Genomic DNA, 12,911 nt, shown 5'->3' with positions numbered 1-12,911 from the left:
TATATAGCAAAAATTAGAAGCATTATCATTATTACTTCTGAAATGTAAGAAAAAGCATCACTATTTCCTAGATATCATTTTATGGTAGTATAATTTATATGTTTAGATAATTTATCACAAATTTATATTATCTGTTGTCTATATTATCCTACGTAACATAAGTCTGACTAAATTCAGTATTTCACATGCATATTAGGTATCATAAAAATGCTTAAAAAACTATTAATTAGTTTTACTTAGCCTTTTATCAAGCTAATTGTGGAAGCAAAAACATTTTATTTTAAGGAATAAAGTTTGAACAAAAAATCAATATTTGAAGTGTTCTTAATTAATAAAATGTGCTAATGTAAAAATTTAGGTATGACTTCAATTTTTGGAGATTATACTAAAGAGAAACAAATACAAATGTAAGTTTGAAAAGAAAAATAAAGAGGAAGGAAGAGAAAGAAAAAGAAACCCCCAAATTTTTCCTTTTCTTCATCCATATGTTATAGCATTACCTAGAAACCAGAGTGATGGTGCAAATATTTAGCAACCAGTATGGAATGGACAGTGATCATTCAGCATAATTAGACATGAATGTAATTAGAAAGAAAATTGATCATACGCAGCTAGTACACCAATATCAAAGCCTACCAGCTGAATATCAGATCTGCAGATAATAGGCCCTTACCAATATGGAGAAGGTTCTCTACTGGTATACCTCCTGTCCAAAAGAAAATTGTCTAACTAACTAAATAATAATGATTGAATATAAGAACTGAAAAAGAATTTAGAGATTATTGTTCAAATAGTTTATGCACTCTTACTCACAAAACCCTTAAAGGGATACTTGCAGAGGATGGATGTCAAACAGAAGCCCTCAGTAGCTCTGCTTTCATCTCTTGGGCTTATGCATAAGATTTGGAACTTAAAATAATGGCTTCATAGTTTTTATAAGCCCCAAAATAACTTACCTAATTCAAAACTCTTAGTTTGCAGATGACAAAGACTAAACCAAAAATGTTGAATAACATTATCAAGGGCATCAGAAAGCTAATAAAACTAGGTCTTTTCCTAAATCATGCCCTCCACAATTTGTACAATCTATAATGTAATCACAAATCTCCTTAGAACAATCAAAGCAGGAGGGAAGACCCACATGACCAGGGCAGCAGCTTTGTGGAAAAATTATTAACCCTGTCTGTTTCACAACATGTCACTCATTCCCCTACATGAGACCTCTTATAATACAGATGGCTTTTGTAAACATCTGTGCATACTAGCTATTGTCCATCTTTGCTCTCTCAATAAAAGAGCATGTGTAGTCTCTTCATTAAGCATGAAAAAGAAATCATCCATTCAATTAACCTGCATGTCCTGAACATGCACTTTGTGTCAGGTACTGTGGATAAGGATGGAAAACAGTCCTTGTCTTTAAAAGACCCTCAGTCAAGTGCAGGAGAATGACAAGTACTATAAGCAAATTAACAATTATAGTACAGTGTGGTTAAGTGTCTGATATATGCATGCATAGGGTGTTATGAAAAAACAGAAGGAAATTACAAAATGAAAATGAAACACAATTAATGGTAGGGAAAAGCTGCCAAAAAGAAGTGACTCTTATGTCTTAAAAAAATGAGGCAGCGCACAATAAGCATGTGAAAGATGGAACGATAGTTCAGTCAAAGAAAATAGCATAAGCGATACATGCAAGTGTCATCATGGACAGAAAAGGAGGCTTCCCTGTGGTTAAAAAACAAAGTGAAAGGCTAGAAGTAGTGAGAGATGAGGCTAGAGAAGTATGCCACGGCCTGACTAAGAAAGCAATCAGGAGACAAATAAATACTAAGTAGGCAAGATAAGGTTAGCATTGTAGCAAAATCTCTCTTTTCAACTTGTGAAAGATGGATCAAGAGAACTAAGGTTATCTGAAAACTCCTTAGGAAGCCAAAAGAATAGAAGTGATAGAGGTAACAAATTCCTAAAACAGGACAGCAGCAAATAACATCAGATCAGCTGACTGGATAAGGAAGACATTTAGGAGTTGGATCCATAGAATTTAGAGATGGTTGGACATAGGAAGTGAAGGAGATGTGGAAGAGAAAAATGCCTCCCAATTTTTCAACCTGACTTCATGGAGTGAACGAGTTCAACTGAATTCACTGAGCCTTACATAAAAGTAGATTTGACTAGAAAGTAATGTTTAGGCTTTACTATTTTAAGTTTGACAGAACAGTGATAAAATAGGTATGGATGTTAAGTAGGCTATTAAAAATATACTTTTATATTTCCAAAATGAGGCCAGATTAAGGATTTGAGTATTGTCGGTGGTTGAAACCATGAATGTATATAAAAGGACACAAGGAGAATGTTTAGTTTGGGGGAAGGATTAAGAAAAAGCCTTAGGTGACATAAATATTTTAGTGGAGGTACAGAAAGAAGAACCCACAAATGAAAGTGAGAAAGAATTGTTTAGCAGGGAAGGAAAAAAAGGAGACAGAAAAGCCACAGAAGCCCAGCAAGTTTTGTGTGCAGTAAGAAAGGATCTTAAAGGGTGGCTGGTTCATTTATTCTCACTAGGACTAGAACAAATAGACTAGTTGCTTAAAACAACCAGAATAATACGACTATTTGTATTTTTCATTCGTGCCAAAAAGCAACAGAAAGAGTATTTTCAGATATGGAAGGATACTGAAGTAGCATCCACCTATATTATCTATAAAGATTAACAGAAATTTAAAAGGTATTAAAGGAATTCAATGGCACTCAAAATATTCATGTATACTATTGAGCTTATATAATAACCAAAAAAAAGGAAAAGAAAAAATTAATAATCTTTCTTATTTTGTATTAAAATTACAAAAGGGATACCAAAGTTATAATAACATTGTAAAGTAAGCTTAATGTATAATACTTGGACAGAGTCTAGAAAGAATGCCAACTAATTGACCTGGGCTGTAGGCAATGTCTTGATGTGACTATTCTAGAGGCACAAAATCCCTAAGAACCAGGAGAAAAGTCAGCTATATGTTTCACTGGCACCATTTTCTGCTGTGGCCAGAATCATTTTTGTCCCATTCATCTTTGATGTACTCTCTTCCCGCATTAATCTCTGGTAAACAGCTCTTAAACTTCTTCCCATTCTCAGATGGGACAAATTGGCTAGGGCCTATAGTGGATGGAAGTGGTCCCCCAAATCCTGCAACTTTACGTCAGGAAAGGAGAGGGCTGAGATGGGAAGAATAGAGGGAGATGCGCAGTCTGGAGGTTCTAGTATTTCCTGCCCCCGTGACATCCAGTAACAGTGGCTGGAGAGCTTTCTCCTCGGCCAGCAGAGCCAGCAGAGAGCTACCCTCAGTCTTAACATGAGACACAATAAAATTGACCAAAGTACCAAAATTCCAGCATAGAATCTGAGATGATTCATATGGTTCTATGAGCAACTACATAAATAGAGAGGGGGACCAAGGTGACCACACTCACCCCATTTATTTGCAAACAACAGGTACAGATACAATCTAAAATAGAATTGTTTATAATTAAGTGCAGAAAGGAAGCTTGGGATTTTTTTAAGATTTGGTGACTTTTTAAAGAGGAAACAAAAATAGCACTTAAGTTATAGAATAATAAGAAGGTTTTTGAAAAGACTTCGCGGGGAACAATACATTTTAAACGGCTGCTTATGCTCTCCAGAATTGCACAGGATGTAACAAAAAAAAAGATGAGAGGTGGGATAATAAGGTAGAAGCTGGGAGAAATATAAAGTAAATGATATGAGGTAAATGAAAATTAGGGGGAAACTAATAACGCAGGTGAAAATTCACATTGACATTATAATCAGTAAAGAGTAAAGTCAAATAGAGAGGAAAATCAAATGCCAAGGGAACAGGAAAAATGATGAAGTTGACACAAATTAGTAACAGGAACAGAAGAAATTCTATTAATACTTTTAGTTTCTAAGTAATCAGGAATATTCAGAAATATAAGGGGGGAGGGATTCTGAACTGCAAAAGTCTAATTCTGAGATTAATGAAAAGCAAATAGCTCCTAGCATTGTCTAGTAAAAGTCCTTAAACTTAAGGGGGTTGGGTGGGGGACAGCATATCCACAGGGAATAAGTGGGCTGAATTCAGACTTCTCTATCACAATATAAAATGCCTAAAGACCAGGGAATAATATAAATGAACTTCAGAGAGAAGAAAGTTTTAACCTCAATATTTCTTCTATTCACATCATTCATGCAAAAAAAGTCAACAGAAAGACACTTTTTGGATATGGAAGGATGCTAAAATATCAGCCACCTGTAATAGCTGAACACATCAACACAAACTTAAAAAGCATTAAAGGAAATCAATGGAACTCAAAATATTAATGTATACTATCGAACATACAATAACCAGAAATGGAAAAGAAAAAGTTCACCTACCTTTATTGTAAGTGTAACTGGCTTGCTGTCTTCTGGTGTTTTCTGTGGATTAAACTCTGTTTCAGTATCTCTTAGGAATCGTGGTTTCAAAATATATCCAGAACAACCATTATCCAAAAATTTCCCATTTTGAAGGTCCATAGGCAGACCAGGGGTCTGGAAATTTAAGGCCACTATGAGAAAAAAAAAAGTATTTTGACATGGTCAGGAAATAGAATAGCTAAAAATAAACAAGTTAATAGAATCACCGAAACCTAATCATGGATTATATATCTTCAAACATTTTAAGAGCAAGCCTCATTAGTCAAATAACTCATGATTCATAAATATTTTCTCCTACCATGTCTATATCAACATGGTGATTTTCAAAGTTTAATCTGTAAATTATTTTATAGTTTTGGTTCAAAGAATCAAAATGACACACAATATATATTATAGAACAACCATGTACATGTCAGATAACAGCCAGTGAATATGAGAATAAAGAAAATCAGTACATTGCCCAAGCTGGTTTGGCTCAATGGATAGAGAGTCGACCTGCGGACTGAAGGACCCAGGGTTTAATTCTAGGTTGCTGGCTCAATCCCCAGTAGGGGGTGTGAGGAGGCAACCAATCTATGATTATCATCATTAATGTTTCTATCTCTCTCTCTCTCCCTCTCCCTTCCTCTCTGAAATCAATAAAAAATACATTTTTTTAAAAAAAAAGAAAGTCAGTACATTAAATGCAGGAAGGAAGGATACCAGCTCTATCATAAACTTTCAGGTCCAAAGAGATACAGCTATCTCTTTGGAGAAAATGAAAAAGAGACAGAGCAATAATGTTGTTAGAATATAGGAATGCATCCATATAAGCTGGTAAATAGCCACTATATGCATGATCACCTTCCACCATTCCCAAAACCCCACCCCCACCATCCTGACCCTTCTCTCCCCATCTCTTCAAACCTATAGGCCTTGCCACAGTCCAGTAGCAAAAGGGTTAAAACTTGGCACTATTAGTGCCAGTGCTATGCCAGCTGACCAATTTGGAACAGGGAGAGTCTAGTAAGGAAAAATAACAAAGCTATGCAATCTCATTCACTTTTCAACTATGAATGCAACAGTGAGTGTAATGTGTAAAAGGCAGAGGTTACTTAATTTGAAGAGGCCCTTAGCAAATCTTTCAAGCAAAAGACTTGATCTTCACTCTCCTCTTACAGCAATTTTGGTTTTCTTTTTCCCTTCCTACACTTCCCTTGCTAAGTCTTCATTAATTTATTCCATGCCCTCAACTTTCACCTAGACTTACCCTCTCCAACATTGTTTAGGAATAACTTCAACTCTTGAAACCAATGATTCATCATTATTGCTTGAATGCAAAACACCCAGGGCCAAAACAAAATCTTCAAAGGAAGCTCTTTCCAAGAATCTTTTATTAATTTATAAAATTCATTTTACCTTATCTTTGAAAAACACTCGATATCCTTTATAACATACCCATTTGACAACCTATATTCCAAAATTCTTGAGGATTAAAATTAGAAGAGTCTGCTCTTAGTGCTTTGGGATATATTCTGGTAATGAACTTCGTGGTGTGAAGAATAAAATCATGGGCTAAAAAATAAATTATTAAAACATTGTGAATTTTTTTCAAATAAATTAAATTCACTACTTTATATACATTATATAATTCTACAATAATTCAATAATTTCTATATGTGTTATCTTCACAAAAATATTTGCAATTCATGTAAATCAAAATAAATTTATGCCTTTATATTTGACAGTGTAATTCGCCATTATGAAGAAGGTAATGATAATTTATCACACAATTTTATGCACACTAATCATTCACTTGAGAAATGAATGTTAAGTCCCATAACATATTTGAGGGACTTCTTGGGGGGAGGGGAATTTTTTTTATATCTAAATTAATTTAACTTTGACATAAGGATAAATAAAATTCCAAAATAAAATGCATTCATTTTTAAAAAATAAAAGTAGTATCATTCCAGATTTTGCCTTACTTTGGTTTTCACACTAGGACATAATCATATATAAGTCATATAACTCTATGATGCTATTATTAACTCAGTTGGATATTTAATAGATTCCCATGGTTGAATGGGACCTTAAAGTTATCCAATTCAGCTGCCAACCCCAGCCACCACTACATCTTCCCCCCAAATTCATTCCATTTCTGTTTGCATCCTTCCACTGAAAAAGAACTTGCTACCTCCCAATGTTTCTGATGATTTCAATTGTTTTTCTTACTGAGATAAGGCTTATATTTGTAGTGTACATTAACACACACACACACACACACACACAGTTTATTTGATTTTATATATTCTTTGTTTCTACTTATTATTCTTTACATTTTTATTTTTATTTCTTGACACTTTATTTTTTATTGCAATCATTTTTTTTAATTTTTCAATTTTAGTTGACATACTATATTATATTAGTTTCAGGTATATACTCCAATGATTGGACCATTATATAACTTACTAAGTGATCATCCCAATAAATCTTATAGCTACCTGACATAATAGTTATTAGAATTTTATTGGCTATATTTCCTATACTGTATTTTACATCTTCATGACTAGCCTATAATAATCAATTTGTACTTCTTAATCACTTCATCTTCATATATTCTATTTAAATCAATTGAGATGCAAAACTAATTTTCATGCTCTACTATTGGACATTCCTTCAAATTTTTTAACGCAAATTTTATGTTTCTCTGAGACACCTAGTCTTTCTAATATGATGACCAGTTATGGGATAAATGATTAATGCCTATGGCCCACTGTATTTGCTAGTCAAACTAGAACAGAACCATTGCCATACTCATCCTGAATATTATTCTTTAGGAAGCATTATCAAGTAAAAACTTAGCTACTAAAGTTAACATTAATTACAGTTAACTTCATCAGCTTTCATTTTTGGAAGTTGTACATTCTCTGAGATAAAAGTGTATTTTGAAGCTACTCATGTATAAATGCATGTGTATCCCAGTATCATGATCCCTTATCCAGTCCTAAGCTAGATGTTTATCTTTAGGTAAAATGTGTTCTTCTGGGCCTTAATTTTTCTCATCTACAAAACAATAAGCATGAATAATCACGAAGGACTCTTAACATAATATGCTTTTGTTATATCTGAGATTAACCATTAGAAATAAAAATATGCTGTTATTCCAAATACAATTCATCTTCATTTTAGATAAATGAAAAAATCAAATTTTAAAAATAAGAAATAAAACCACATATAATCTTTTCACTAAAATAATAACCACTGATAACATCTTGGTATAAATATTTCTATTCTTTTGCCACATGTACATATTTAATTTTAATTGAATCATATTATTTATTGCCTTTTATGAACTTATTTTTATTTACTAAAATAACATGAAAATCATTCCACTTCAATAATATTCACCTACCACATTATTTTTAACTAGAGGCCAGGTGCACAAAATTTATGCCCGGAGCTGGGGATGTCCCCTCTGCCCAGCCTGCACCCTCTCCAATCCGGGACCCCTTGGGTGATGTCCAGCTGCTGGTTTAGGCCTGATCCCCAGCAGTCAGACATCCCTCTCACAATCCGGGACCACTGGCTCCTAACTGCTCCCCTGCCTGCCTGCCTTATCGCCCCTAACTGCCTCCCCTGCTGGCCTGGTCACCCCCAACTGACCTCCCTGCCAGCCTGGTCACCACAAAATGCCCCCCTCTGCCAGCCTGGTCATCCCATGCAGCCTGCTGCTCAGACATTTGGTCACCCCTCACTGCCCACCCTGCCAGCCTGGTCACTCCTCACTGCCCCCCTCTACCAGCCTGCTCATCCCCAACTACCCTCCTGCCAGCCTGGTCACCCCACGCAGCATGCTGCTCAGTCATTTGGTAAGCCCTCACTAACCCCCTGTCGGCCTGGTTGCCCGATGCAGCCTGTTTGGTCCATCCGTTTGGTTGTTTCAGTTGCAATGGTTACTTAGGCTTTTATATATGTAGATGACTAAAAAAAATATATGTATGAATATTTCTGTTTCTTATTTTCCGTATTATAAACTTAATGTTTATTATGTTTTTAATAATGATGAACTTCCTTGCAGTAGACCTTTGCCTATATCACTAATTATTTACTATTGACTTTGGGTTCAAGAAAAATACTCTATACTCTATCCAAAGAAATGGTGATCCTACACTTTATAACTCTACTCAGAATTACCCAGTCCCTTTTCAGTATTTGAGCAAGTGTTTAATATAATGAGAGTGAGAGAATTATTACTACTTTTGCTGTACCTAAAGGTCCTGTCCCCATGAACAACAGACAACATTCAATTTTTTGAAAGGACAGGGAATAATAAAGTAGATCATTCAAATTCAAACTCTATTGAGGAGACTTTACAGTGAAAAATATATTTGTATCACAACCCAACCCACACACAATTATAATTTATAAATAAAATATTCTCACTGCATAAATATACTCACATTATATTACATTACATTATTTTAACTTTGGTCCATGTCTACTGAAGTGATTTTGGTCACTATATGCAATTTAAAAACAAAAACATCCAAGGTCTAAAATATTCAGGGTCTTTCTAATAGGACGTTAAGGTGATGAGCTAAAATATACCTCCAAACACATAGTACCAGTGGCCAGCCTAATGAGGTTAGCCAACAAATATATCAAAATCCACATTTCCAAACTGCCAACAGCCTTCCTCAAGTCAGTTGCAGGTGCTGATATTTACACAAGATGGTAGATTGCAATTTCTTAGAAACACTTGGAGAGTCACCTGACTGTTGAGTTGGCGACCCATTCCTTTTTAAATTGAGGATGTTCCCTATCATATAAGTCTGAGAAGATGGCAGGGTCTGCTTCCCATTGTGTTTCCCAGGCTTTGTTGCATCTGGGCTCTACCAAACAGAATGACCCACCTCAGATTTAGAATCAGAACACAGGTAAAAGGAGATACAGAGACAATTGTCCCTCTACAGGTGTGCTGTGGCAAAGCTCGCTCGGCACAGCAGCTGCTAGTCTGGCCTGGGTGCGATTTCCTCCCTCTCCTTCACCTCAGACATACAGCCTCCAGGTCTACTTAACTCTACCTCTTAGATCCTACTGAGTCCAAAGAGTTCACCCTGGCTCCACTCTCACTGACGCCTTCATCATCTCATCCCTCTAGACAATCTCACCCTTATGTGGCTATCAGAGGCCTCTTTCAAAAACACACCAGAAATCATGTAATTCCTGAGATTTCAATCTTCTCTTGCTCCCCTTTGATTTCAGGACAAAGTTCGGATTTCATGTGACTTGAAATTTGGCTCTGCCTTTCTGTGCAGACTTGTCACTCTCTGCCCTCCCCTGTAAACCACTCACCACAGCCCCAGCCACCAAAGTGTCCACACTAGACAGTCTCAATCAAAATTTCATGATTTAAAGAAGTTGATTATTGGTTGAGTTCTGTAAAATAAAACTTAATGTACTTAAGGCATACAACCTTTTTAAAATACGCTAAATATGTTGAAATTTTATGAGAATGTAATTTTTAGAAATTCCATTGACCTACCTTGACACCTTAGCAGTGACTATAACATTTTATCTGTTGGAACCATAGGAATTTACCTTTTAACTTGGAAAGTTTTCGAGCTGTTGACTCGTCAATAGAATTACTTTCATAGAATTGTTGATACTCTCTTGAATAGTTAAAGCTTCTGAACTTCTCAGCTTTAGTATAAATGACAAGATCAGAGAGGGCCAAAGCCACTTTTACCTTCAAGGTGTAAAAATAAAGCAGTAATTTCACATTTTTGCACTAATAATTTGAATTTTTTTCCAACAAAGAAAATATGCATTCAAATCAACAATTTGGGTCTTTTCATAAGATTATCTCCTCAAAAACTCCTTGAATTGAGTCAGTGTGATTATACTCTATGACAGTACTTAACGTTAAGATGAAATAGCTCAAACCTAAAAATCCCAATTAATGTAACAACAAGTATTAAAAATGGCCATTACTGTCATTTTCTTTTTCCCAAAGACTTCAGTTTGCTGTCATGAATTTGCAAATTTAGGAATGTTAGTCCTGAGTAAGTCATATTTCCAGGATGCGATAACATTTTGGAGTAACTTCTATTGTAGAGTGTACATGGTTCTTTTACAGCCCCGCATCTATATGCACTGTATTTTTATTAGCCTCTTCCCAAGTTTTGTTTATGGAAAACTTTGTGCTCATGCTCAATCTATGTGCTTAAGAATCAATAATAGGAACTGGGCCTGACTAATCAAAGCTTTGTCTTCCTGTAGCAACTCTAATTGGCTCAAGGATGTGCAAATAACTGGGTCAGAGCCAATGTACAAAAAGAATTTGAACATCTGAGAGATGGACCTTCCACTGGATTGGAACCTGAACGTATATACAGTCTTGCACCAACATAGGGAAAGTGAATCTAAAGTTGGAGAAACAAACAAAGTTCTGTTTACTTTGCTGGAGAAATGATACCAAGTCATTCCTGAAAGTAGCATCCCTTTTTTTAAACTTTTCATTTATGTAGGGTAATTAATTAATCACACCAAAAATTAATAACTTTTACTTAAAACACACAAATTTGTTTCTGTCACTTGCAAGCTGATATGCCTTCTTATGTCATGTTAATTTGTATACTTATAATACTACTAGAAGCCCAGTGCATGAAATTCATATCAGGGTAGGGTCCCTAGGCCTGACCAGCAATAAGGGCCCATCTGTGGGGCAACTGGTGGGGCAATCAGGGGCCCTGCTGGTACCCGCATTGGCTGGCATGGTGCTGGCCGCTTACTGGTCGGCCCTGCCCCCGCCCCTCATTGCCACCTGCTCACCAGGGTGATTGGCAGGGTGATCAGCCCTCCCCCCAACCCCCCACCAGCACCCGCCTTGGCTGGCCTGGGGCCTGCGGGCTTGGGGCAGCTCCTGCATTGAGCATCTGCCCCTTGGTGGTCAGTGCAGATCATAGCGACTGGTCGTTCCACTGGTTGCTCCACCATTCGGTTGATTTGCATATTAGGCTTTTATTATATAGAATATTTTACAAACAGTGTTTTTCTTTTCTCTGACAGTCTGATCTCCTTGAAGGCAGAGACATTATATTGTTTGTATCTTTTGTGCACTGCACAATGCCTAGCACATAAGACCACATATTTGTCACTAGAGGAAGAGATTAAAACAAACAGGAAAAGAGATAACTTTTAAAAATTATTCTCTACTGCTAATTGCTTCCCCCCAAAAAAATTGAATAATAAACTAAAGTTCTTATAAGGAGAAAAATATTTCTCTCCAAAAAAAATTTAATTCTCTACCAATAAGAAAATAAGACAACTTTTCAATCACTTGTAAGATTTTCTCAAATCATGATCTCACCTTCTTTTTCCTGAAAAGCGTTAATCCAACTGAAGTCTTTGACTCTGTTTCCTTTTCTAGACTGTCTGTTAAATTAATTGCTAGTCTTGAACTTCTGGCTTTGTCTGCCTCCTCTTCTTGATCTGTATCTTCATATTCTTCATATTCCTCTACTTTACCACGCTTATCCAAACCTTTCCTTGAATGGGTTTCTAATAAAGTTCCTATTTTCTTGTTTCTAACTAATATTTTGAATTTTAATGCCTGCAGAGACAATTTGAAAGACAGATACAATTACACATTTACAGGTAAGTTTGCATTTGTAACAGTTATTGGAAAGTCTTTCATCATATTTTCAATTAGCTCACAGTAGTAACACATGTAAGAGCTCCATCTTTTCCATACTGCTATAGGTACCCTAATAGACACCAGTAATATTATAGTATTGACCAAAATTCACCAAAAAATGAGCCTGTTTTGATTGAGACTTGTTGCAGATTCATTTCTGACTTCAAAATTAGAGAATCAGAATCCTGAGTTGTAAGACTGGAATGTGCCTCTTTAACAAGTCTCCAGGCATTTTTTTTTTTTTTTGGTACATTGAAGATTGAGTGCAGTATAAGAAAATGACTTTATCTCTAATTCCTTATTTTCTCTTTGGAAAGCATTTCCTTACTTTACTATGGAAGCAAAAACTTTAATGAAAACTATATATCCCAATGCTAAAAATAGATTTATAAATAACAGGAGAAGGGATTCTATTCCTAGAAAGCTAAAATTATTATAATTTACTGAATTATATCATGACTAGTGCCCAGTGCACAAAATTCGTGCACGGTGGGAGAGGGCGTGTCCCTCAGCCTGGCCTGCACCCTCTCCAATCTGGGACCGCTGTGAGACCGAGCCTAAACCGACAGTCGGACATCCCTCTCGCAATCTGGGACCGCTGGCTCCTAACCACTCATCTGCCTGCCAGCCTGCTGACCCCCAACTGCCCCTCCCCGCCAGCTTGATTACCCCAAACTGCACTCCCTTGCTGGCCTGATGGCCCCCAACTGCCCTCCCTGGCCAGTCTCCTGGTCTAATTAGCATATTACCCTTTTTTTAGTATAGATTCTTAGACTAAAT

The 12,911-nt window shown here is 36.1% G+C and overlaps 1 protein-coding gene across 1 annotated transcript in view; it reads right to left on the bottom strand.

Moving 5' to 3' along the window:
• Positions 1-12,911, bottom strand: part of PLCZ1 (phospholipase C zeta 1) — a 47,610-nt gene that overhangs the window by 5,372 nt on the left and 29,327 nt on the right. The window contains exons 7-11 of the mRNA XM_006773164.1: positions 11,805-12,047; positions 10,034-10,181; positions 5,888-6,004; positions 4,409-4,581; positions 3,019-3,151 (exon numbers count right to left, since the gene is read on the bottom strand). Coding sequence (XP_006773227.1) covers positions 3,019-3,151; positions 4,409-4,581; positions 5,888-6,004; positions 10,034-10,181; positions 11,805-12,047 — 814 coding nt within the window. The remainder of the gene's footprint in view (positions 1-3,018; positions 3,152-4,408; positions 4,582-5,887; positions 6,005-10,033; positions 10,182-11,804; positions 12,048-12,911) is intronic.

Source organism: Myotis davidii, unplaced genomic scaffold (assembly GCF_000327345.1).
Source record: "Myotis davidii unplaced genomic scaffold, ASM32734v1 scaffold346, whole genome shotgun sequence".
Taxonomy (NCBI): Eukaryota; Metazoa; Chordata; class Mammalia; order Chiroptera; family Vespertilionidae; genus Myotis; species Myotis davidii.
Note: the sequence above shows the minus strand (reverse complement) of the source record. Positions and strands in the feature narration are given on the sequence as shown.